The following is a 22,849-nucleotide window of genomic DNA, read 5'->3' as shown; positions in this document are numbered from 1 at the left end:
CACACACACACACACACACACACACACACACACACACACACACACACACACGCACACACATAACTACAACTAGTATTGAACTCTTTGACTGTAACTGATTTGTTCGTAGAAATGAAAGCATGTCAGTGTGGTAACTTTTCTGCTCTGCTTTTCAGGGGGAGAACTCCGGAGTGGTATAACAAAGCATTCGGACACCTTTGCGCCGCCGAAGCCGCTCGTATTCGCAATTCCTTTCAGCCGATCCAGACAGAGGGTCCAGAAACTAAAATTTGAGCCGTGCTATCATTCTGGAACCTCTCAGTTCTGTGACTCTCAATACCCTGAGAAACGTTCTGCAGCTCTTTGCCCTTTTGCACAGTGGGCAGAGTTGCCTGGTCTGGGTAATAAACCCAAACAGGAATGTCGTAAACTATCCAATGTACCTTTAGCTTGTCCATTTTTTATATTATCTTATTGTAACTATTGTTATTTGTATTATAATTAATTATTTTATTCTTTTATATGATCTTATACAATGTATAGGACACCTAAGCTCTTAAGTGCTTCTGGGAAGCATATGTTATTTAATTAAAAAAAGAAAGCTATATTTGCACATGCATGCACCGCATGTCCATGTATGTGTTTGTTTGTATTTGTGTGTATGTGTGTATCAGCACACATCTTGTATAGACTATATATATATACATATATATATATTTAAATGCTCATGTAGTACGAACATTTTGCGTATATGTCTTTGATATCTCCTTTTGCACAGATATCAGTGTAATTCATATGGTACAAAATGTTACTCAGTTGTAAGCTGGGTTTACTTTGCTTTCTCTGTTTCTATTTTAATGTTTGTCCATGAATGGGTGTAATATTATGGAATTTTAATTTGCTTGTTTTAATGGATGGACAAATTGACTTGGGTTTGATTTTTTCAGACCTGCTTTTGTAGTACTGGATTACATTAATGACAAAGAGACAACGATTTTTATTAAACTATGTAAATGAATTAATATTAATTTGTTTACTGTCTTTTTGATGGTACTTTTCTTTGTCCTATCATCTACATGATCATTTATATAATAACAGTTTTTCATAACAATAATTATACCATAATCATAACCACTACCGTTCAAAAGTTTTGGGTTATTATGATTTTTTTGAAAGATGTATTCAACTGTGACATTATAATGTAAGTAAATTATTTGTTAAAAAAAATCCTGTTTCTATTCATCAGTTCATGAAAACTTGAGCACTTGTGTGACTTGTGAAAACTTGTTTTTCTTGAGCACAAAATCAGCATATTAGAATGATTTCAGAAGGATCAAGTGACACTTAAAATATAATTCCTAAAACAGAAAACAGTTGTTTAAAATTGTAATTGTTTCACAATGTTAGTTTTTATTTCTTTCAAAAACATTAAAAAAAAATCTTATCGACCTCAAACTTTTGAACGGTCTGGTTCCTTAATGACAATGAATTAATTCTTCTCAAGCATTTTCTATTCTGACAATATTATTGCTTAAAGGTGAAGTACTTCTTTTATCCACTAGATGTCAGGTTTTAACTACAACAAACCTTTCCTTCATGTCAATGACTGCCAGATATTATTGGACTATATTTTATAATATATATATATATATATATATATATATATATATATATATATATATATATATATATGTAAAATGCTTCAAAGGCTGCAGAGTTACAAATATCTCAGCTTGTTTACTGTGTTTTGATATCAAACTGCTTTATCATAATTTGTTTGGATGTTAAAATGGGAGACAACAATGATACAAACAAAAAAGTATAAATTTTTAATGCATGTTGACTACACCAAATGAACTTTGAATAACACTTTGTTGCTGTAAATAAATTTGCATGGGTTTTAATCATGTGAGAGCATCTCTCTCTGGTGTGGTTTCCAGCAGACAGCCAAAGAATCAATCCATCAGATGGCCTCTGTCATCTAGTGAACTGTGTGGTTTATATAGCATCAGACTGACAGAATAATATCTTCTCACCACAGTGAGTCAAAACATTTTTTTATTTTTTTTTATGACACAGATACACAAAGAGATCCACATTCATTCATTAAACAAACAAACAAAATATGGTCATGTTTTTAGTCACAAGATACATCCGTTTACACCTCACGTTTATTATGCAGTAGCTACACTGTGTCTGTACATTCAGCAGGCAGTGGATCAGGAATAATCATTCTAAAAGCTTAATAACATCATTAATGTCACTGTAATGCAGTCAGACATTTTGTGTCTCCTGATCATTAACTAGCTTCATCTAAATAAAAGATTGAAACCTTGCCTCATGAGGTTGTGAATGCTATTGCTCACTGTCAAAATACTTCATAATAAAGACACCTTTGAATTTTGAGTTGTCTTCACAAATAATTCAAAAGTTCAGTATGGTTTGTTGAAATGTTACAGATATTACATTTGCTGATGATTGCACCAGTGACCAATGATATGTAACATAATTTACAGTCAGCAGGTCATCAGACGTGGACAATAAACATGTTTTAGTTAAAAATATTTGATAAATTATTTTATAGTAGGCTATTAATTACCACACCAATAACATGAAAGTAGCGCCGGCTTCAGTCAGTGGACTGATATCGTTAGGTGATGGTGAATCTATCTATCTATCTATCTATCTATCTATCTATCTATCTATCTATCTATCTATCTATCTATCTATCTATCTATCTATCTATCTATCTATCTATCTATCTATCTATCTATCTATCCATTTTAGAGAATCCATCCATCCATTTTAGAGAATCCTATAAATCAATCTATTATATAGAATCCATCCATCCATCCATCCATTTTAGAGAATCAATCCATCCATCCATCCATCCATTTTAGAGAATCCTATCAATCTATCTATTATATAGAATCCATCCATCCATCCATCCATTTTAGAGAATCCATCCATCCATCCATCCATCCATCCATCCATCCATTTTAGAGAATCAATCCATCCATCCATCCATTTTAGAGAATCATATCAATCTATCTATTTGAGAGAATCCATCCATCCATCCATCCATTTTAGAAAATCCTATAAATCAATCTATTATATAGAATCCATCCATCCATCCATCCATTTTAGAGAATCCTACCAATCTATCTATTTTAGAGAATCCATCCATCCATCCATCCATCCATCCATCCATCCATCCATCCATCTATCCATTTTAGAGAATCCATCCATCCATCCATTTTAGAAAATCCTATAAATCAATCTATTATATAGAATCCATCGATCCATCCATCCATCCATTTTAGAGAATCCATCCATCCATCCATCCATCCATCCATCTATTTTAGAGAATCCATCCATCCATCCATCCATCCATCCATCCATCCATCCATCTATTTTAGAGAATCCATCCATCCATCCATCCATCCATCCATCCATCCATCCATCCATCTATTTTAGAGAATCCATCCATCCATCCATCCATCCATCCATCCATCCATCTATCTATCTATCTATCTATCTATCTATCTATCTATCTATCTATCTATCTATCTATCTATCTATCTATCTATCTATCTATCTATCTATCTATCTATCTTAGAGAAAATATAGAAACATGTTGACTGCAGTGGCGTAATGTAAAAATGTACAGCGATTCTGTGTGTTACACTGCACCCCATGTTTAGGCTACCTGTTTGATCGGTAGGGATCAGTCTATAATCTTCCCTTCGACCCATTTGTGCAGACAGGACGCACACTGCAGCCTACGGTAGTCTACTGCACATAGAGGGCGTTTTCCCAGCGTGAGAAACATTTGATCGGTACACCCCAGCTGGGTAATGCAAACCCACATACTACATCACTGAACACAAATCAGAGAGTGAAGCCAGCGAGCTCAAGTACAGTGCGGTGCATCCAGACCAGAGTATAGCCTACTGTGAACCCGCAACATGCGTTTCGACTCACAGCCGGTGGATATTTAATTACTATCGGAGATTTTGTTCCCTTTTTTAAAGTGGCTCAAAATATATAATCGAACTTGATTTGACTAAAACACTTCCTGTTCTTGATGATACAGCGCTGTTTTTAAACATCGCGGCTGACAGGATATGGCGAGCGTTCAGCCGGTGGCCACGCCGGGCGACAGAGCACCTCATCCTGGCCACAGGCATCACGGAGCCGCCGCCGCCGCAACCGCGGGCTCCAGTACCGGTGACATGATGATGATGATGTCCTGCTCCGGCTCGGTGGTGCTACCGGCCGGGGTGATAAACCCCTCGGTTCCGATCCGGAATATCAAGACGAAATTCGCAGTGCTCTCCGGTCTCATTCAAGTCGGCGAGGTCAGCAATAGAGACATAGTGGAAACAGTGTTGAATCTGGTAAGTGTTACTTCTTGTGGCTGTGTTTCAAAACCTACTCACTACGTAGGCTAAAAGCATTTTTTTGTTGGGGCTCCTTGAACAATCCAATGGACTCTAGATAGGCAGCTTTCAGGTTTTGAGACTGACTTTGGGAGTCCTAAACCCCATGCATGAATGATGTTGTGACATTGTATCACAGATTGTGGGTGTTCGGATGCAGCATTTATTTTGTGCCCTTATGTTCTCATTACAGTCACTGACATATGGCAAAGTGTCTGTCATACTTGTTAACAGTCACCAAACAAGTGTCCTGCTGTAGTTAACATGACACCCGTGTTTCTATCATACACTGGAAAAATTACTCTTGATCTTCATTAAAAACATCCTTAAAGCAAGGTATCTCTTTGTTAGACTTTTTGTTGAAAACTATTTGGCAAGGGGAAAAAAAAACTTGAACAAGTTTATTTCTCAAATAGGCAACATTTTTCATGTTTCATGTTTTACTGGACATCTAGCCAAATAAATAAATAATAAATGTTTGACAGTGTATTAAGATATGTTTTGATATTGACAAAAAAAATCTAATTTTAAAGTTCGACATGCTTTCAACAAAAAAGTTATATATATATATATATATATATATATATATATATATATATATATATATATATATATATATATATATATATATATATATATTGATTTGATTTGATTATGCTTGTTCTTTGACTGTGTAAAAACAGGCAGGCTTATGGCATGCTTGTTTAGCTATAATAGTCTTAAGTTAATGGTCGATTTGCTGAGTATTTGTTAAAATAGATTTTCGTGGAACACACAAGACCTGGACCAGGGTGTTTGGTCAAACATTACTTATTCTGTAACTGTGGTATTACAAACTTTTGTACTCGTTGTGATTCTTAGTTAATAGCCTGAGTAATGAGCTGTCGGGCAAACAACACTGACCTGCTGGAGTAAGATATTCATCCGCCTGAGTGTGATTTTCAGTATTTTATTGATTTGACAATCACAGACTTCACAAAATGTGATGCATTGAACTGAGGAATAAAGATTAAGAAACCAGAGGCACATCCAGCATAGAAAAACTCAGGATCAGGTGTCTCTTTTGTGACTGCTGTCTGTCTCACACAATAGCAGCTCATGGTGAGTCAAGGAGGCGATGCTGACTGCATTTTAGACAACAGGTCTGTTCCTGAGCTCACAGGTGCTGCTGTTTACGGCACGCCAGGGTACATTTCTGATGTGACAGTGGAGGGAATAATTACTGCCCTTCCCTTAGACACCATTTGCCAAGGGTTCTTCAGCCACAATGCACACATTTTATTTTCATAAACAGTGTTTATCACTTATCAGTCAGACAGTTGTTTTCAGTTGTTTTAGTGAGAGAGAGAGAGAGAGAGAGAGAGAGAGAGAGAGAGAGAGAGAGAGAGTTCTGTGTACCTTTTTGGTGTATGTGATATGTGATTTCATGCATTATGAATATGAAATGAAAAATATTTCTTATACAAAATATGCCTTTGGTGATACAGACAGTTCCTTTCATTCACGAAAGTAGGCTAGGCGCCACTGGAAAGAGATAATAACTCTATTCTAGAATAAGAATTCTTAGGAAAAAGTCATAATTGAGTGGCGTTAAAGTCATCATGAAATCAAAACTGACAATTTCTATAGATTTTTTACAGAATATTGCAGTGTTTATTATAAATGATTTATCCGTGCACATAATTATTATAATAATTTTTTTAATGAATATGCCTCGTAATCTTCAATTAAAAATGTTAACCTCCACTCCACCTCGAAACGGTGTCTGTTCTCTCATGATGTATGTCTTGGCGGAGGGTGGGACTAAAAATCCTCCACAGCTAACTGCAAGTTGGCATTCAGATCTGCCTCCATTTAGTTGGCAACGCCCAACTTCCCACCATCCAATCAGTTCCAGAGGGCGAAAGTCCCTCCCTACATTTCCCCCCCTCATTCCAGAAGCCGTTTCACTTGGATGTATACAATAGGGAAGAAAAGACTATCACAACTTCCATTTCATGTTGACTTTAACTAGAAATTGTGAGATATAAACTTGGAATCGTGAGGGGGAAAAAACATCTGAATTGCGAGATAAAAAGTTGCAATTACCTTTTTATTGTTTTACTCCCTGGTGAAAAAAGGGTTTATCAGTTAAAGGAGGGATAGTTCACCCAAAAATGAACATTCTGTCATCATTTACTCACCCTATGTTGAACACGAAAGAAGATATTTTAAAGAATGTTGGTAACCAGGAAGTCAATATCTATCTGGTTTCCAACATTCTTCAAAATATCTTCCTTTGTGTTCAACAGAAGAAAGTAACTCATACAAGTTGAGGGTGAGTGAGTAAATGATGACAAAATGTGTGAGTTTACATCACCAAGACAGGCCTTTTGACCGATTTAGACAACAGTTGATGTTCTATTATGTGAACAAAGGTTAAAGTCGGCATTACACGGAAGTTGTGATAGCCTTTTCTTCCCTATTGTGAAATGATTGAAACGGTTTCTCGAACTAGAGAAGGACTTGATTTTGTCCATTGGGAATTGATTGGATTGTTGGTTGTTTGCAATTGCTGCGATCTCATGTGAATGGCAGGTGGGCATATCATTTTTTAACGTCAACTTTTTCTGCAACACGCTAAAAGATTGGTATCGTTAAGTCTTTTTTTATTGTAGTGTCAATTTGATACTTTTCACTGTTAGATCAGCACAATGAAGAGCTGGTCCTCTGTTTAATCCAAGCTATCGATTTTTCTTTTTCATTAGTTTATCGTGTTAGAAATGCACCCGGGCGATCCAGGCCCAGCTCTTTTCGATGTGCCACACTGCTTTAACCCCTACATATCTGAACCTTGATATTTGCAATCTCATTGTTCCTGCTACAGAGTTTAATTACCAGCCGTTCTGTCACAGTGGGGAGCGATGTGACCATACTGGGCAAATGTGTTGCCGCACTTGGCATGTCAGGGCAAAGGCATAGTCCTGTGACTCTAATTGACTTTTGATACTCTCAGTGCAACTTGGACATCTCTTGAGTAATTGAAGTGAGAAGAACAGCACGCCCAGGCAAATCTCACCAGAGAGGCGAATTCACAAGTCATGATGTGACTGTCAAAGTGAGTCGTTCCAGAGACATTTTTGAGAAGTGCAAATTTTTTGTATTGTGATTAATAGTCACAATCACACCGCCATTGTGTTATCACTTTTCTTGTCAGCGCCTCAGAAACACAGTAAGAACAGTGCTGTAGTGTGGTTGCTGGAGTCTCTATAGTGCAATGACTCAGAGATGTGTAATGGAGTTGATCCCGCTAGATTTTGACTGAGGCAGCACTCTCTCTTGACTTTATCGTATCGTTAAATCTGACCCAAAGGAATGAAACGGTGGGAAGTTGCACCTTGTTTGTCACATTGTACCTTCAGCACACTTTACATCTTGTGTTGTCTGATTCGCCGAGAGACTTTGACAAAGCAACTCTGTCGTTCCAGAAGTGCAATGTGTCACAGGTACCCCTCGTGTTGGACAGGATGATGTGTTCGAGCAGGAACAGGAAATAGGACCATTAGTCAGCCAGGTAAGACACTTAGGAAGAGCCAGCAAGCCGGACTCAATCTAGCTGAAGGAAACTAGGCATCCGGTGTAAAATTCAAAGCCAATATAAATTCCAACCCTATTTTTTTCTTTCCTATTTTGTCTTTCCGAGGTTGCTGCTGTCTGTTACACTTGGACTGTTTGAGTTAAAACTCAGACCTGTGGGTGGTGAAACAGTGACTAGTAGGATACAGAGAACATTAACAATTAAGAAGCTCTTTCAAGGATTTGAACAAACTGCAAAAGATAATCTTTTCAAAGCTGGATCTAAAAAAGTATTTTGTATGATTCTGTGAACCAAATCAGAAGGATTCCATATTATTATGAAGGGTTTGAATGAAATAAAAAATGTGTCTATAAAATGCTGCTTCTGATCTTCTCTTTTGAGTGTAGTTTTCAAAATGTTGTCATCATTTAGTCGCCCTCGTGTCGTTCCAAAAGCTGTTTATGTACAATGAAAGTCAAACAACAGTGGACCCCATTGACTTTCATTGTATGGACAAAGACATTCTCTGTTTTGTTCTATTCCGTTTACATTGATAATTGCGCCTGCTTATTCATAGATGGTACTGTACTAACTCTCCAATATACAAAGCGCAAATGGACAATGGAGAATTGGAACATTGGGTTCGTAAATGCGTTGTGTCCAGTGTAAGTGTAACCTTTTTTTGTCTAGAAAATATCCCTTGAGAAAGAGTTGTACAATAAATGGAGCAGAAAGACAAATATGTATACAGAGCATTGTGTATTTCCAGAAGGTCGTATTTTCCTCTGAGTTGGAAGCTGCATTCAGTCTTTGATGTGTAGATTGTATTTGTATATATATATATATATGTATTTTGAACCTGTGCTTTCTTTGTATTCAGTTAAAGCACTATAAACCTTAGAATACGTATTAGAATATCTCCGAAATTTTTGCATTGCTACTAAATTTAACTATAACATTTTAACAGCGAAGGCTCAGGGATGTAGACAGGGATGGTTTTTATTTCTTTGCACAAAGTGAAGCGTCTTACGTTATGCTGTTCTTTTTCCCCCCCCACACACACATACACTTTTATACTTGTCTACCAACTCCAGGTTGAAGTTTTGTTGAGCATAAGGATTAGGTGCTTGACAATTGAACTATGGTCAGCGGACGCATTTTTCTGTTAATACTATGTGGTTCCATATGGGGACATGGTCTTGCCTCAAAGGGTTATTTGAAGAACATGCTTGTACTGTGAGGTGAAATCTTTAAATGAACATTGAATCGCCCTGAAGTTTGAAAGTGAACAGGATTGTGTTCATTAGAGTTGAAGAGACAGTTCATCCACAAATATAAACTGTCATTATTTACTCGCCCTCATGTCATTCCAAACCTACTTACTGTGAAATACAAAATAACTCTTCACAAGGCTTTCTTCCATTCATCAACAATTTCTCGTGACCACGAGCTGAAACTGAAGTGCTTTTTAACTCTAATCATTAATTTGAGAGTGAATTATTCAACTCAGTATGCAGCTCTCAAATAAAAATGGCTCCTAAATGGCACAGCTTTGACGTGGTGACAAGAACCCATGGTATCCAATTTCTGTCTTTTCCTTATCCGAAGTGTGAGAAAAGATTTGAAATACTACTTTTATGGTGTTTTTATTTAGCCTTTTTGTCCTTTGTGGAGTTTGACAGTCACTATAAACTGTCATTGTATGAAGGTGTGGATATTTTTCTAAATTCTAATTTTATAGCAGTATACAGATTTGAAACAAGGTTGAGGAAATAATGACTTCTTTGGGGGGTGAACTATGATGAACTCTCTCAAATGATTGCCTAACCTCAGCGATAAGCTTTTTCATGATAATAATGTAAAATAATAAGCTTGGAGGTTAATGTTGTTACCTCTAATTCTCTTCAACAGTTTGATTCCTATACAAAGCTTTTCAGAGGCCTAATCGACAACAAATATCCATAATTTCCGCAGAAGCGAACACAGGAACCTTTAGCGGTAGAGAGAGATCTCTCGTGTTCCCAGTCATGTGCTACCAGACTGAGTCTTGACAATGTGTCTTATCTGGACTAATTAAGAACGACTATGTCGTTAATCTCACTCTGCCTCGAAGTCTAAAATGAAAGCTGTTATACTGATAAAGTGGGAATGTTTCATCCTGTAGGTAGCTTTTATTGCTTGAAAATGGTTAAATTAGGTTAATGTGAACAGAAATCTATTTCTGGTATAATCGTGCTGTCTTAAACAATCACTGCTGTTTTATATCCATGTGGATTTACTTTAGTCAAGAGTCGTATGTTAGTGAAATACAATTAAATGCCATAAAATGAAATGCTGACTTGATAAACCACAGTGATTTTTTTTCTTCTTCTCCATTTGTCATATCCCACATGGGATGTTTCCAATCTTAGAATGCACGTTGATGCCGTTCTGTTCTGGTTGTTTGCTGCATGTCTGCCATATTAATCAAAGGGTTGGAAGAGATGACATCCACCTTGACCTTACCATTGTGGAGTCCAGAAAATCTTTTGTTCATCATTTTAAAAGAAATATATGCCATATATAAGCAGTTACTCTCAGCACTGGGTCAAAGTTTGCAAACCCTGTTGTGGTTTTTCTCTCATTGCTATTGCTTGACCTAATGTATTAAACTGCAATGTGTATCTCACACCGTTTGTAATATGCACGTGAGTAATATCTTACATTTTGCAGCTAACGGATAGATTTCATTAGAGAAATTTCAGTCAAAAGTTGGGTTCTGTTGTCAATGTGGCAAATGATTATTGTGACCACTTGAACCCTTTGCGAAATCTGCGTGCGGAAATCATCCGTCTTCACGAGAAATTCCAGATTGTGGAGATTCCCATTTATAAAATGACTGGATTTTGCAACAAAAAAAATGTGTACATCAATGGTAAATATGACCACATTTTAATACTATTCTAAGCGTTCAGTCCTGCAACTTTCAGTAGACAAACAGAAGTGAAATGAAGTAGGATTCTGGGCAATAAATTCCAGATTGTGTGGATTTCTATTGAAATGACTGGATTTTGCCCTCAAAAATTTGCCAAACAACAGTAAATGACCACACCTTAAAGGAACCGTATGTAAGATTGTGGCCAAAACTGGTACGGCAATCACTTTCAAATGACTGTAGAGCGGTGTATCCCCTCCCCCTGACTCGAGGTTGCCAGATAGGCTGGCATTTTTTATCCGACACGTTTGTAGCTGCAGCTGTGGTAACTAGAGCAGAGCTGGCAACCCGGATGCCGAAACACTACTGACTTCGTGTTTGGTAGATAGGTGGAGGGTGGAACATCAGGCCAAAACATAACAACATCAACATCAGTTGAGGGCTGCAACTTCACTTTTAAATGACAATATCCTAGCCGGACTACTGTTGTCAGTGATATAAGTATTTGAAATGAACATGATTTCTTAATGTCTAGTGACATATCAGGGCCATTTTATGATTAATTGAAATACATTTCTTACATACGGTTCCTTTAATACGTACATGCCATTTTTACTTTGTAGACAAAACAGGGTAAATTGAAGGAAGATTCTGCGCATTATTTAGGGACCAAAATGTCAAGTCAAGTCAAGTCAAGTTTATTTGTATAGCGCTTTTCACAATACAGATTGTATCAAAGCAGCTTCACAGTATTAAATTAAAATAATACAACAAAGTTTGTTTCAAGAGGAATTTATTGATTGATAAAATAAAATAAAATATCCCCAAAATATCCCCAACTGAGCAAGCCAAAGGCAACAGTGGCAAGGAACCGAAAATGTCCCTGAGACCTGTGTTTTTTTTACCTTGGCGAGTAAGCAACCAACAAGCAATGCCCTAGTAATTAATTTCTATTTCATGTCTTCTTGCACTTGAATGGACAATTTGATACACAAAATGATGTTAACATGCCTGTGTCTTGGCAAGTATCCTAGTAAACATAGTCGGTTATATCTTAAATGAACATAAACATTCATGAAAGACAACGCATGTCTTAAAGTGACAGCAGCCTAATATTCCTGCCGCTGTCTGTGTCTTTAATGTTTGAAATTTATATTTTATATTGATATTTTATTTATATAGATTTTTTTCATTAGCATTGTTCTTGCATTCCATGTAAAAAGTCTGGTGAGTAAAATAAAAAAATTACTAGCCAATGGCGACTCGAGCTTCAGAGTGTACATAGAGGGTTGCACCTTAGCAGCCGCTTAGCTATTCCCTCATAGACTTATTTCTGCCATTGCGACTTTGGGCCTCAATTGGGACAAATCGTTCTCTCTTCTGCTATCTAATATAAAGTTCTGTTGGTCCTTGATATTGCTACTCGCAGTGCTGAGAGCCACCAAATTCTGATAAAGTGTTGACCTGCATTTGCTCCATTTCTCCTCGCTGTCCCAGATGAAATATAGGTTTTAAAACTCGAATTCTTAAGTGGGCTGTGTAGAATTGGCTAGAGCAGCTAATTTTTCAGAGGTCAGACATGCTTACTGCCAGAATGCTGGTAATGAGGTTCTAGGTTTGTTTCTGTCGCCCCACTGCGCTGTGTGCTTGCATGGATTATCAGCTCCCCTGGCTGCCGATAAAGACTGAATACCTGAAAACCTCCATCAAAACATAGTCACCAGGCTTTCATAAGATTTAAAGTGCTGTTTATCCGACTGTGCTAATAGCATATGAATGCAACTTTAGTTGCTTTTCAGTATTCAACTTAATGTCATAGTTAATGATTTAATTTTTGTTTTCTGTTTTTAGTTGCTCATTTCATTAGCATAATGTTAGATGATATTAAATATCTGAAGTGTGTTTTTTTTCTTTTCTTATGTTAAATACTTTCGCTAGTGCCAGTTTAATATGCAAAGACGATAAATAAGCCATTCACAGATTGACTTGACTAAAACACACAAAAAGTGTATCCCGACACATCTGACACAGCAACACTGACTCAGGGTGTTTACACAACAACGATGTACTAAAGTTTTTCCTTTGCTTTTTTCGCGCACATACAACAATGAATCCATGAAAACAACTAAAAACGATGTAGTTGGCGATGTCACTGCGAAAGAAACATATAGACTGAACACGTAATATGCATGCACATGACGTCACCGTTTTTGCAGACTTGTGTTTTTGTAGTTTACAATGACACAATGACTGAATCATTTCTACAACTTGCACTTTGAAACCTGATTTTAAAATCGTGCGTTTTCAGGCTGTCAAAATGCCGTTGTTGGCCAAAATGCATAAAAAAGTTTTTAGTTGAAAATGGTGTAGTTTAAATGCCCCCTCAACCAATGACGTTTAGTATGCCTGAAAGTGTTCAGGAAACCTTGTTGTATCTCGGCCAAATATTGTCCTATCCTAACAAACCATACGTCAATGGAAAGTTTATATATTTAGCTTTCAGATAATGTATAAATCTCAATTTAAATAAAATTGACCCATGTGACTGGTTTTGTGGTCCAGGGTCACATGTACAATGTTTACACTACCATAGAAAATTTTAGGGCCAGTAATTAAATTAAGGCTTTTTTTTTATCATTTTTTTTTTATCATCAAATGTAAAATTGATTTGTTAAATTGTACTAATAGGAAATGTTTCTTGAGCACCAAATCAGCGTATTAGAATGTTTTCTGGAGGATCATGTGACACTGTAGAATCATGTGACACTGTAGAAAGAGTGGAGTAATGATGCTGAAAATACAGCTTTGCATCACAGGAATAAATTGCATTTTAAAACCATTATTTGAAATAGCATTTCACAATATCACTGTTTTACTGTATTTTTGAGCACAAGAGACTTCTTTCAAAAACATAAAATAATTTAAGTCCATGGTGCCATACAACAAATAACATACTTCACCGGTAAATGCTGCGGTTGACCAATCAGAGCCAAGTATTCTATGGAACTGTGTAATAAAAAATCTCTATTTATCTGTGTGTCTGTCTTTCTGTCTGTCTATTTACCTGTTAAATAAGTTCGATTTGATATTCTTAAAGTGTGAGGAAATATTTTGTCCTTATACTGAAAAGAGCACACAGACTAATAATTCATTATTGATTGATTATTGATTATTCATTCCATTAACGATTAGCTAAATGCCAAGGAGGTAACACGTTAACATTTACTTGAACTAGTCATGTGCTGTCTTCCATGAACGTTATTAATAGGTTAATTTAAAACCAAACTTTTGTGAAGACCCACAGCAAAGAGCTCACCTTTTAAACTCTTCTCCAAAGCTATATCCCAAACTATTCCAGTCATGAACGAGTGCGGATAGCAGACCATGCAAATGTGACCTTATGGGCAGTCGATATACAAGACCAGAGAAGCAGTCAAGGAAATAATGACTATCCAAGGGTTTGGAAGTGAAACAGCTGTTCTGATAAATTAAATCTGCTGATTTCATGGTGAAATTTGATGGTTAATGTGAGAGTTGTGCTTTTCATGCATATCTAGTGAGTCCTGTTAACGTCAGGGATAAAGTGTAACTGTGTCCAAAGCATTAGTCACAGTCCTCTGGCATTGTGTGTAGAGTTCTGGAATGGTACGCGCAGGACTGTTGCTTCAGCAAATACATATTTGCCTTTAGAAAACGGGAAATGACACAGCTAATCCGAAAATTCTCTTTTTGATCACAACACATACATGAAGCTTATCACGAATTAGCGAGATACAAACCTCATCTGTTGCACCCCTGAGTGCTATCCTGACTGGATGGTCTTATTTTTAAAGGACATTTTAGGGGCATCTGGCCTGTTTTTAACATGTGCAGTGTAATACATTTCTGAAATCTGTGTGACTCATAATGAAAAAATAGCTGCAATAGTGATTCATGATGTAACTGGGGTGCATTTAAAATAAAAACACAAATGATGAGATAAAAAGATCTTAAAAGGACATATTGGAAGAGTGTTGGAAGCACTAATATAAGCCTAAGTCATTGAAATGACTAGGATCATTAGTAATTATTGGTGACATCTGAAATTGTTCCCTATATTCAGTGATTTTACCCTCCAGTGAGTCTGCTGTTTAATCATTTTTTCCCCGCCTTGACGACAATAGATAATTTTGGGAAATAATACAAATTATTCAAATTCAGAGAGAACCTCATATAACACTTACTGACTCTGAATGATGTATATTTAAAGTGGATCATATGGTGTGGGAAGTTTGTATTTATAAATTTGAAATGTCGTAATTGCGATGTCAGGTGTGTTATTATCACTTTGGCCTGAACAAGATGGTGATTTACTTTTATTGTAAATGAAAAAAATTATATATTTCAACAAATTTTAATACAGACACTACATCCATTGTATGTATCCTTTATGTTTTTTCACCTACAGCTTTTTATGCACATACATTCTTTCATTGTCGGAATACAGTACTAAAATATTCTGACAGACCTTCAGTACTCATTTAGTGGCACCGTAAACACACCTTTTGGAAGAATTGTTTTGAACGTTAATTTATTATTTTAATGATCTCATTTCGTTTTTTCCAAATATTTATTCCTTGAAAGAACTAAAATAATAAAATCAAATAACAATGAAATAACAATAATATCTAAAATATCGTACCTCATGTAGCATAGACGATGTCACATTGCAGTGTCATTCTTTATATATAGCCTATGTATTTTATTTTAAGTGGTGAAATGTCCTTCATAAATCTCAGATTGTCATTAAACTAAAGTCCAATACTGAGAAGATGTTTATGGTGTGGGACCAGAGCTTAAAGGAAGTTAATGCTCCGTGTCTTCCGCTTTCCTCCCCACCGACTCCATCTCTGATGTCACAGAACAGCAGGCATTGAGCAGCGGAGCGCGAGCTGCTCGTGTAAAGCCTCAGACCTCTGGGAGGACCCTGGGCATGTGCGCTCCTATCTCTCGTCCATGCCCTCCGCAAGACGGAGGATTTAGTGATGATGAAAAGCTGACATTTTTGGAACAATCAGGGATCATTGCGTTTCCTCAGCCCTCTGTTTCTACTCAGCCGGGTTGACAGATAGGGCTGTTCCGGAAGGGCCATATCAGTTGCAGGCACTGGGATCCGTTTATTACCAAAAACGGGTCTTATTTTTTTCTGAAGATGGCTTGAGGGGAAGATTTCACTCTTCGTGTTTTGAGCGCATGGCTTTTGTACTTCACAGGAAGCATTTAAAATTCATGTTGCCCCAGTTTTGCCTCTTGCCGGAAAACGGCACATCAGAAATGAGGCACAATGTCTCCAATCATTGAAATAAAGCTGCTAGTTTTATTTACAGTGCAGTTCACAAGATAAAACACATGGTGTGTTTAAAGTGTTTTCTCCTTGACAGACCTGTTTCACAATTAACCCACATGCAGAAACATTTCTTTTAATAACTGCCGTAAATTATGAAAATCTATCATCAGTCTACATGAAACAGAACCCAAACCCCAAAGTGGAGTTATAAAATTCTTAATCATCTGAATTCAGTGAGATTTACTTATAGAAAGTGCTGTTTGTGCTCTTGTTTGTGTTTTTGTTATATATATTATGCTTTAAAATTATGCCTATCCTACATTTCTGGTAGCCTGGAAATCCAGACCTAAATCTAAAAGATTAATGGTCTGGCGTCGACTAATGAAAATTGCCCAGCTCGAGGGGCGGCACCAAGCATGCATTTGAAAATCTCACTGCACGCAATTGGATAACACTACAACCAATCACAACAATAAACCCCATACGCTTAGCTACCAGGGGAGCTAACTGGTAGATTATTATACTCTTACCATATCCGGTCGGCAAAACAGCAAAAACGTCCTTCTTGCAAAGGAACGATTCGAGCGACGTCTTCTGTTCCTGTTTTAGATAAATTGTAGCGGCCAAAGCCGTTTCAAACAACTGGTATTCATCCATAGCCATCTTGCAATGTTTACTAATGACTTCGACGTCACAGCGCTGTCGTCATCTGTTTAGCTCGCCTCTGGCCCGCCTATATCAGATAACCCGATGTGATTGGTGCAGCTCAGATCGAGGGGCATATTTAATGAGCATCATTACTCGACACCAGAGTAACTCGCTGAGCAAATTCAACTTGTGCTCTCGCGAGAACTCTGGATTACCAGGGTATATTTGTGGCGTCTATTTTGCACAAATAATGTTTTTTTTATTTTTATTTTTTTATTTTTTTTATCAATAAAGCTTGAGAAACAATGAAATATAAAAACTTGTGAACCGTGAAGAATATAAATAAAAATAAAGATTTTTTTTTTACCTTGATCTTGATTATATATACATTTTACCTAAATTATACTATATATATATACAGTAGAGATCAAAATTATAGAACAATTAAGAAACACTTGATTATTTTCAGAAATAGTTAATCTTCATTGCTTGAAATTTGAAGGAATATTAGCTGTGGGTATACCATTGTTCTGCTAGCATTTTTTACAAAATAACCAAGGTCCTTCAACAAAAACCTTTATTTTGTGGAGAAAACAGCGATAAAAATTAGAGAACAATAACCATTGCAGCACAAAATAAAGCATTACAACTAGCATTTGAGGATTACAGTAGTCAAAATTTTGTAGGAAGTGTAGAGGCCCTTGCTTTGAATGACCTGAGCACATCTGCGGCCACAGGACATCACTACATTCTTACACTGCTCTGGTGTGATCTTGGTCCACTCTTCGTCCAGTCTCTTCCACAGTTCGGTAACTGTAATGGGTTTCTTAGCTAGAACTTTGTCGCCAAGGATTTTCCAAATATTTTCAATCGGGTTTAGATCAGGACTCTGGGCTGGCCATTTCATTATTTCAATTTTCTGAGCTTCAAGGAACTGCTTTACCCATTTTGCAGTGTGACAGGGGGCATTGTCTTGCATGAATTGCATGGCTTGCAGGGAAGGAACCACATGTTGCCGAAGGAGGTTCTGATAAACATTTGCATTCACCCTGCCATGTAGCTGTATAATAGGCCCAACTCCTGCTGCAGAAAACATCCCCCAAACCATGGCACTTCCTCCTCCACCTCTGACTGACTTCTTTACGCACTGTGGGTTCAATCTTTCCCCAGTTTGACGCTGAACATAATGTTTCCCATCGGACTTTCATCACTAAAGTGAACTTTTGACCAGTTCTCCTCTGTCCACACGACATGCTCATCCGCAAAGGTTAGTCTAGCCTTTTGATTCCTTCTGCTGATGAGAGGCTTGGTCACTGCAGAGTGAGCTTTCAGTCCGAATTCTCTTAAATGTCGAGACACTGTATGCCGAGAAAGATCCTTACCGTGTTCATCTCTGAACTGGTGAGCAATTCCAGCTGCAGTGTTGAACCGATTCCCCACTGAAAGTGTCCGCATCGTCCTGTCCTCTCGTGCATTTGTCTTACGTGGACAACCAGCCTTTTTGGGGGACTTGAATGATTGAGTGTCTTTGTAAAGCTTCAACATTCAAGCATTTGAAATTTTACGTTCTTTGAAACGACCAATTTCTGTTGCAATAGCTGAAAGGGACATCCCTTTGGCCTTCATCTGGACAACCTGGTGTCGTAGGGTTTCAGTCACCTTAGAGCGGCTTGTCATCTTGCAAAGTCAGTTAAAATTGGAAAGTTTGCTACCAGTTAAATAGGGTGTGCCAGATATTTAAAGGGATACTCCACTTTTTTTGGAAATAGGCTAATTTTACAACTCCCCCAGAGTTAAACAGTTGAGTTTTACCGTTTTCGAATCCATTCAGCTGATCTCCGGGTCTGGCGGTACCACTTTTAGCATAGCTTAGCATAGATCATTGAATCTTAGCATAGATCATGCCTATTTCCAAAAAAAGTGGAGTATCCCTTTAAGGTTATTAGCACCAGGTGCCACATTATCACTAGTCTCAGCCTCAGACGTCACGCCCACGGAACGTTGGCTAAACGTCTGATGCATATGGTACACTTAACTGGAAACACTTCAGGAATGTCGAAGTCGTCATCTGATTGGTTGAATTTTATCGGATTTCCGGGGGGCGCGAGTGTCGCGTTTATTTTCGGTCTGCCGGGAAACAAATGTCATGACGCCAAAACCCCTCGTGGAAGAAGAAAGCCGTTGTTTTTACAACTGAGACAATGAGCGCTTACCACGATCAACTAAACGCTGTATTTTCAAAAGTATGTGAAGTTCGCGGCTCCATTGATGCAGTAAACTTGCACAAGGTTCTTGAATGAATAATTTATTAGATGCACACCGGTCTGTTATTGTAGGGACATCAACATTATATTGTCACGCCCCTAAATATGACGCGGTACAAAACAAACTGTGATTGGTTGTGTTACATGTCAGTCAAACGTCCTCTTGGGCGGTCCTTGGCCAAGAAATGCTGCGATAGAGTCCAGACCTTCTGCCGTCAGTCTGAAGGTCTGGCTATGCGAGACTACATTATCACTAACTTGGAGGTATCTGAAAGAGTTCTCTAATTTTGACCAGTGTTATTTTTTAATTGTCTCGTTTAAGTTTTATATAGTTCAAAATATATTTAACTTATAAAATATGCTAAAAAAAAACTACCCTTCTGCTCCTGTTAACTTTAATTAGAACTAATCAGTGACCTTGAAATTTAGTAAATTGTATGTTGTTCTTTAAGTTTGATCTCTACTGTATATATATATGAAGAGTTCAGATGCAAAAGCCTCTAAATGCCATCTGAAATTTTCTTATAGAATGATCATTTTTATCAAGCTCGTATATTTAAATTCAATCATTTCACTTAAATGGCAATGAAGATTACCTATTAATTGTCATTTAAGTGGAATTACTGAACTTAAATATACGAGCTTGATAAAAATGATCATTCTATAAGAAAATTTCAGATGGCATTTAGAGGCTTTTGCATCTGAACTCTTCATATATATATATGATATTGTTAGTAGACAAATTTGTTCAACTTGGTAACTTTTTGAGTAAAGTGTGAAAAATGCCCTAAAATATCCTTTGCTTTTGTTTGCCGCATTTTAATGTCTAAGCACAGCAAGATACAGACCTCACTGCCATATTGCCTTACTTTTAAAGTTCCAAAGTCATATTTCTGCTCCTTTTTTGGGGATAGACTTTTAAGAAGTTTGCAAACTCTGAGTCACAGGATTCACACAATCTTTGAATATAGACACTTTTGGTAAGTCCTAATAAATATATCATGGTGCCATCCCGTTCGTCTCTTTCTCCTCTCTCATACGTCTCTCTTATGTTCTGTGACTCCGGGGGAGGAAGTGATGGTGCATTATCTTTCTGTCTGCCTTTGCGAAAGGGCTGTCTGAATTCCTCAGAACCTCAGTGGACAAAGGCTAATGCAAAAAGAAGCATCATTTGGATGCTACCTGCATGACGAACGAATGATCTGTTAGACTGCTCAGAAGACACACATGCCCACACCGACTATGCTATATTTGATGTGTACTTGGCTATATTTATGTGCCTTTGAAGCTCTTTTATGCTGGTGAGTCATCACCCTTGTTGAACTATGTGGGCCCACAGAAGTGATGTTGTGTACATTTATGATCCAAGCAGACAGTATCCCGGCTTCCTTTGCCTTTTTTCCAAAGTGTTTTTAAGCTTTTTTATACTTGTAGCTCAATCTTAGCTCGTTGCATGTAAAGAGCCTTTACAAGATACGATTTCAAGTTAGACCTTATATCTTTTTTTATGAACAACCAATCTCAGATGGTATCTTTGCTCTGACATGAAAGAGTGAAATCAAAATGCTTTTTGTAATCTTAGTGATATTAAAATCTATCATGATGAATTCTGATTGAACAGTGGAATAAGAATAATAAGATAAATAAACTGATTTGCATAGGCTACTTACATTTAAATTATACATAAGGAAGTTTATATAATAACAACGTTCTAATAATAGCTTTTTAATGACAATTGTTTCTACTCGTTTCTTAAAATATAAAGGGTGAACAATTTAATTGAAATGGTGGCTGTCATGAAAACGGATTTATTCAAACATACATATTGTATTAGTAAAAATACAATGAATATGTAACAGAGCATATTAGCAAAATGCTTTTCTCTAGAGTTAATATTTCTAGCTTACTAACAAGTTTATGGACATTGAATAGCTTATGAGGTAAATGTAACATTACGTGTTTGTTTACAAGCTGTTTTATTGACATCTTTTCGCGGTTGAAACACTGATTGAGTGATTACATGAGACCATACGGATTTTGGTCAGTTGTACTATATCTTTCAACATACCTTCTAATGTCCATTCATGTTTATTTGTTGCTGTAGTAAAGCGAAATAGATGATCAGTTCACGTGGCGCTTGAACTGAGCTGCACAGCGTAGGGCTGGGCGATAAAACGGTATCGGTATTTATTGACGGTACACCATTGTCGGTAACGATATGAAAAATGTTCGATATGGCGCTCAATATTTTCATTCAAATGCACGCACGACCACCACAACGTTGCCCAACATCAAATGGCAAGCGCAATGAAAGCGGAACGAAACTGCGTTATTTTGTGCTTCATGGACCGTTTATCAGTTTGGACCATCAATGTCAGTGAGTGCAGCATGAGCCGATCTTGATCAAGCGACACTGTTACTACACAGCTCTAAGAGATCCGGTAAAGAAAGCATTTGAATTCGCCACTGAAGTAATAACATCGCTGCAAGATCTAGTGAGAAGCATTCACACTTCTCCGTTATTAATGGATCAAACAGCGCTGACGTGGAAACCAGGAGAAACATTGTGCCATGAATGAACTAGTTATAGGCTTTAAGTCCACAGATCAGCAACATTCATTGTATAGGCTATGGCTTTACTGTAGTAACACTCACTGTAACCATGGAAGTTTGATAGGAATAGTAAAATGCTTTCAAGTATGTCATACATCTTTTTCCAGCACTTCAAAACTCAAATATGATCATATTTAAATGTTATTTGTAATGTGATGACCAAAACATTATTTCTTCATCCTTCAAATACATTACCCCCATTTATAAAACTAAAAGTTTCAAGATGTAGGGAAAACTCTTTTTAAACTTATTTAAAATAATTTCTCTTTTAATAATTATATATTTTTTAAATCAAGGAAATTTCTTTGGCATTTCTTTCTTTTTGTTGTATCGAAAAATTGACCTAACCGTGACACCACTGTGTCGTATCGATCCGTGAATTTTGTGAACCGTTACACCCCTACTTATTACAGATGTTGACCTACCTCAAAGTTTCAAGACCTACCTTGATTCTTCTACGTTTACACTTTTACATTGCACACATTTTGTAACATTTTATTTAAGTTCAAGAGTTTCTTTAACGCTTACTTTTTTATCTTAATATAAGACATAAAGAAGATATTTTTGTTTACATTTAATTTTTGACTGCTAAAACTAATATCATTTGTTGTTTGCCTTAATAATGTGGATAAAAAAAACAAAAACAAAAAATAGTGGTTTAAATTCAAACTTTTGTACTTGTCTTAAAAAAAAAAAAGTTATAAAAAAAGTCAATAATTATCGATACCGAACGATATGAAACATTATATCGTGATAATTTTTTTAGCTATATCGCACAGCCCTAGCACAGCGATATGAAAGCGCGCCAAAACGCCATTTATTGCTTGAATATTGTAATAATATATAAAAGAATTGAAAGCTGAGACCTAGTTTCATATCAAAAGTAACAATGAACAACAAATCTTATTGCAATTTATTGGACGGGAGGCACATTTTGTTCATACATCAACTGAAAACAGCATAGACCAAAATATCAATTCTTGGGATTTAAGGATCGTTATCGATTCATCAAAATAAGAATGATTAACAAATAAATCAATATTTTTACCCAGCCAGCCCTACTATTTAGTGTTTCCCCTGCTAAAGCATATTTTTTATGTATTGCTT

General features: G+C 36.8%; 2 protein-coding genes and 1 long non-coding RNA gene across 25 annotated transcripts in view; 2 read left to right on the top strand and 1 right to left on the bottom strand.

Annotated features, from left to right (window-relative positions):
• The window catches only part of stard13b (StAR related lipid transfer domain containing 13b), a 95,530-nt gene extending 94,523 nt beyond the window's left edge, over positions 1-1,007 (top strand). For all 7 annotated transcript variants that reach the window (XM_082179456.1, XM_082179455.1, XM_082179459.1 and 4 more), the window contains one exon: positions 156-1,007. In XM_082179456.1, coding sequence (XP_082035582.1) covers positions 156-273 — 118 coding nt within the window. In that variant the 3' untranslated portion in view covers positions 274-1,007. The remainder of the gene's footprint in view (positions 1-155) is intronic.
• LOC309505970 overlaps positions 1-22,849 on the bottom strand; it is a 293,235-nt gene that overhangs the window by 228,429 nt on the left and 41,957 nt on the right. The gene's annotated exons all lie outside the window — the stretch shown is intronic.
• Positions 3,758-22,849, top strand: part of nbeab (neurobeachin b) — a 295,564-nt gene continuing 276,472 nt past the window's right edge. For 9 of the 17 annotated variants that reach the window (XM_082179444.1, XM_082179438.1, XM_082179443.1 and 6 more), the window contains exon 1: positions 3,758-4,379. In XM_082179444.1, coding sequence (XP_082035570.1) covers positions 4,107-4,379 — 273 coding nt within the window. In that variant the 5' untranslated portion in view covers positions 3,758-4,106. Of the gene's footprint in view, positions 4,380-5,289; positions 7,519-22,849 lie in introns of those variants that run through there. The other 8 variants (XM_082179445.1, XM_082179442.1, XM_082179447.1 and 5 more) reach the window with 4 other exon arrangements.

Source organism: Leuciscus leuciscus, assembly GCF_965113295.1.
Source record: "Leuciscus leuciscus genome assembly, chromosome: 9".
NCBI classification, from domain to species: domain Eukaryota; kingdom Metazoa; phylum Chordata; class Actinopteri; order Cypriniformes; family Leuciscidae; genus Leuciscus; species Leuciscus leuciscus.
The sequence above is the reverse complement of the archived record's forward strand: the minus strand, read 5'-3'. Positions and strand labels throughout refer to the sequence as shown.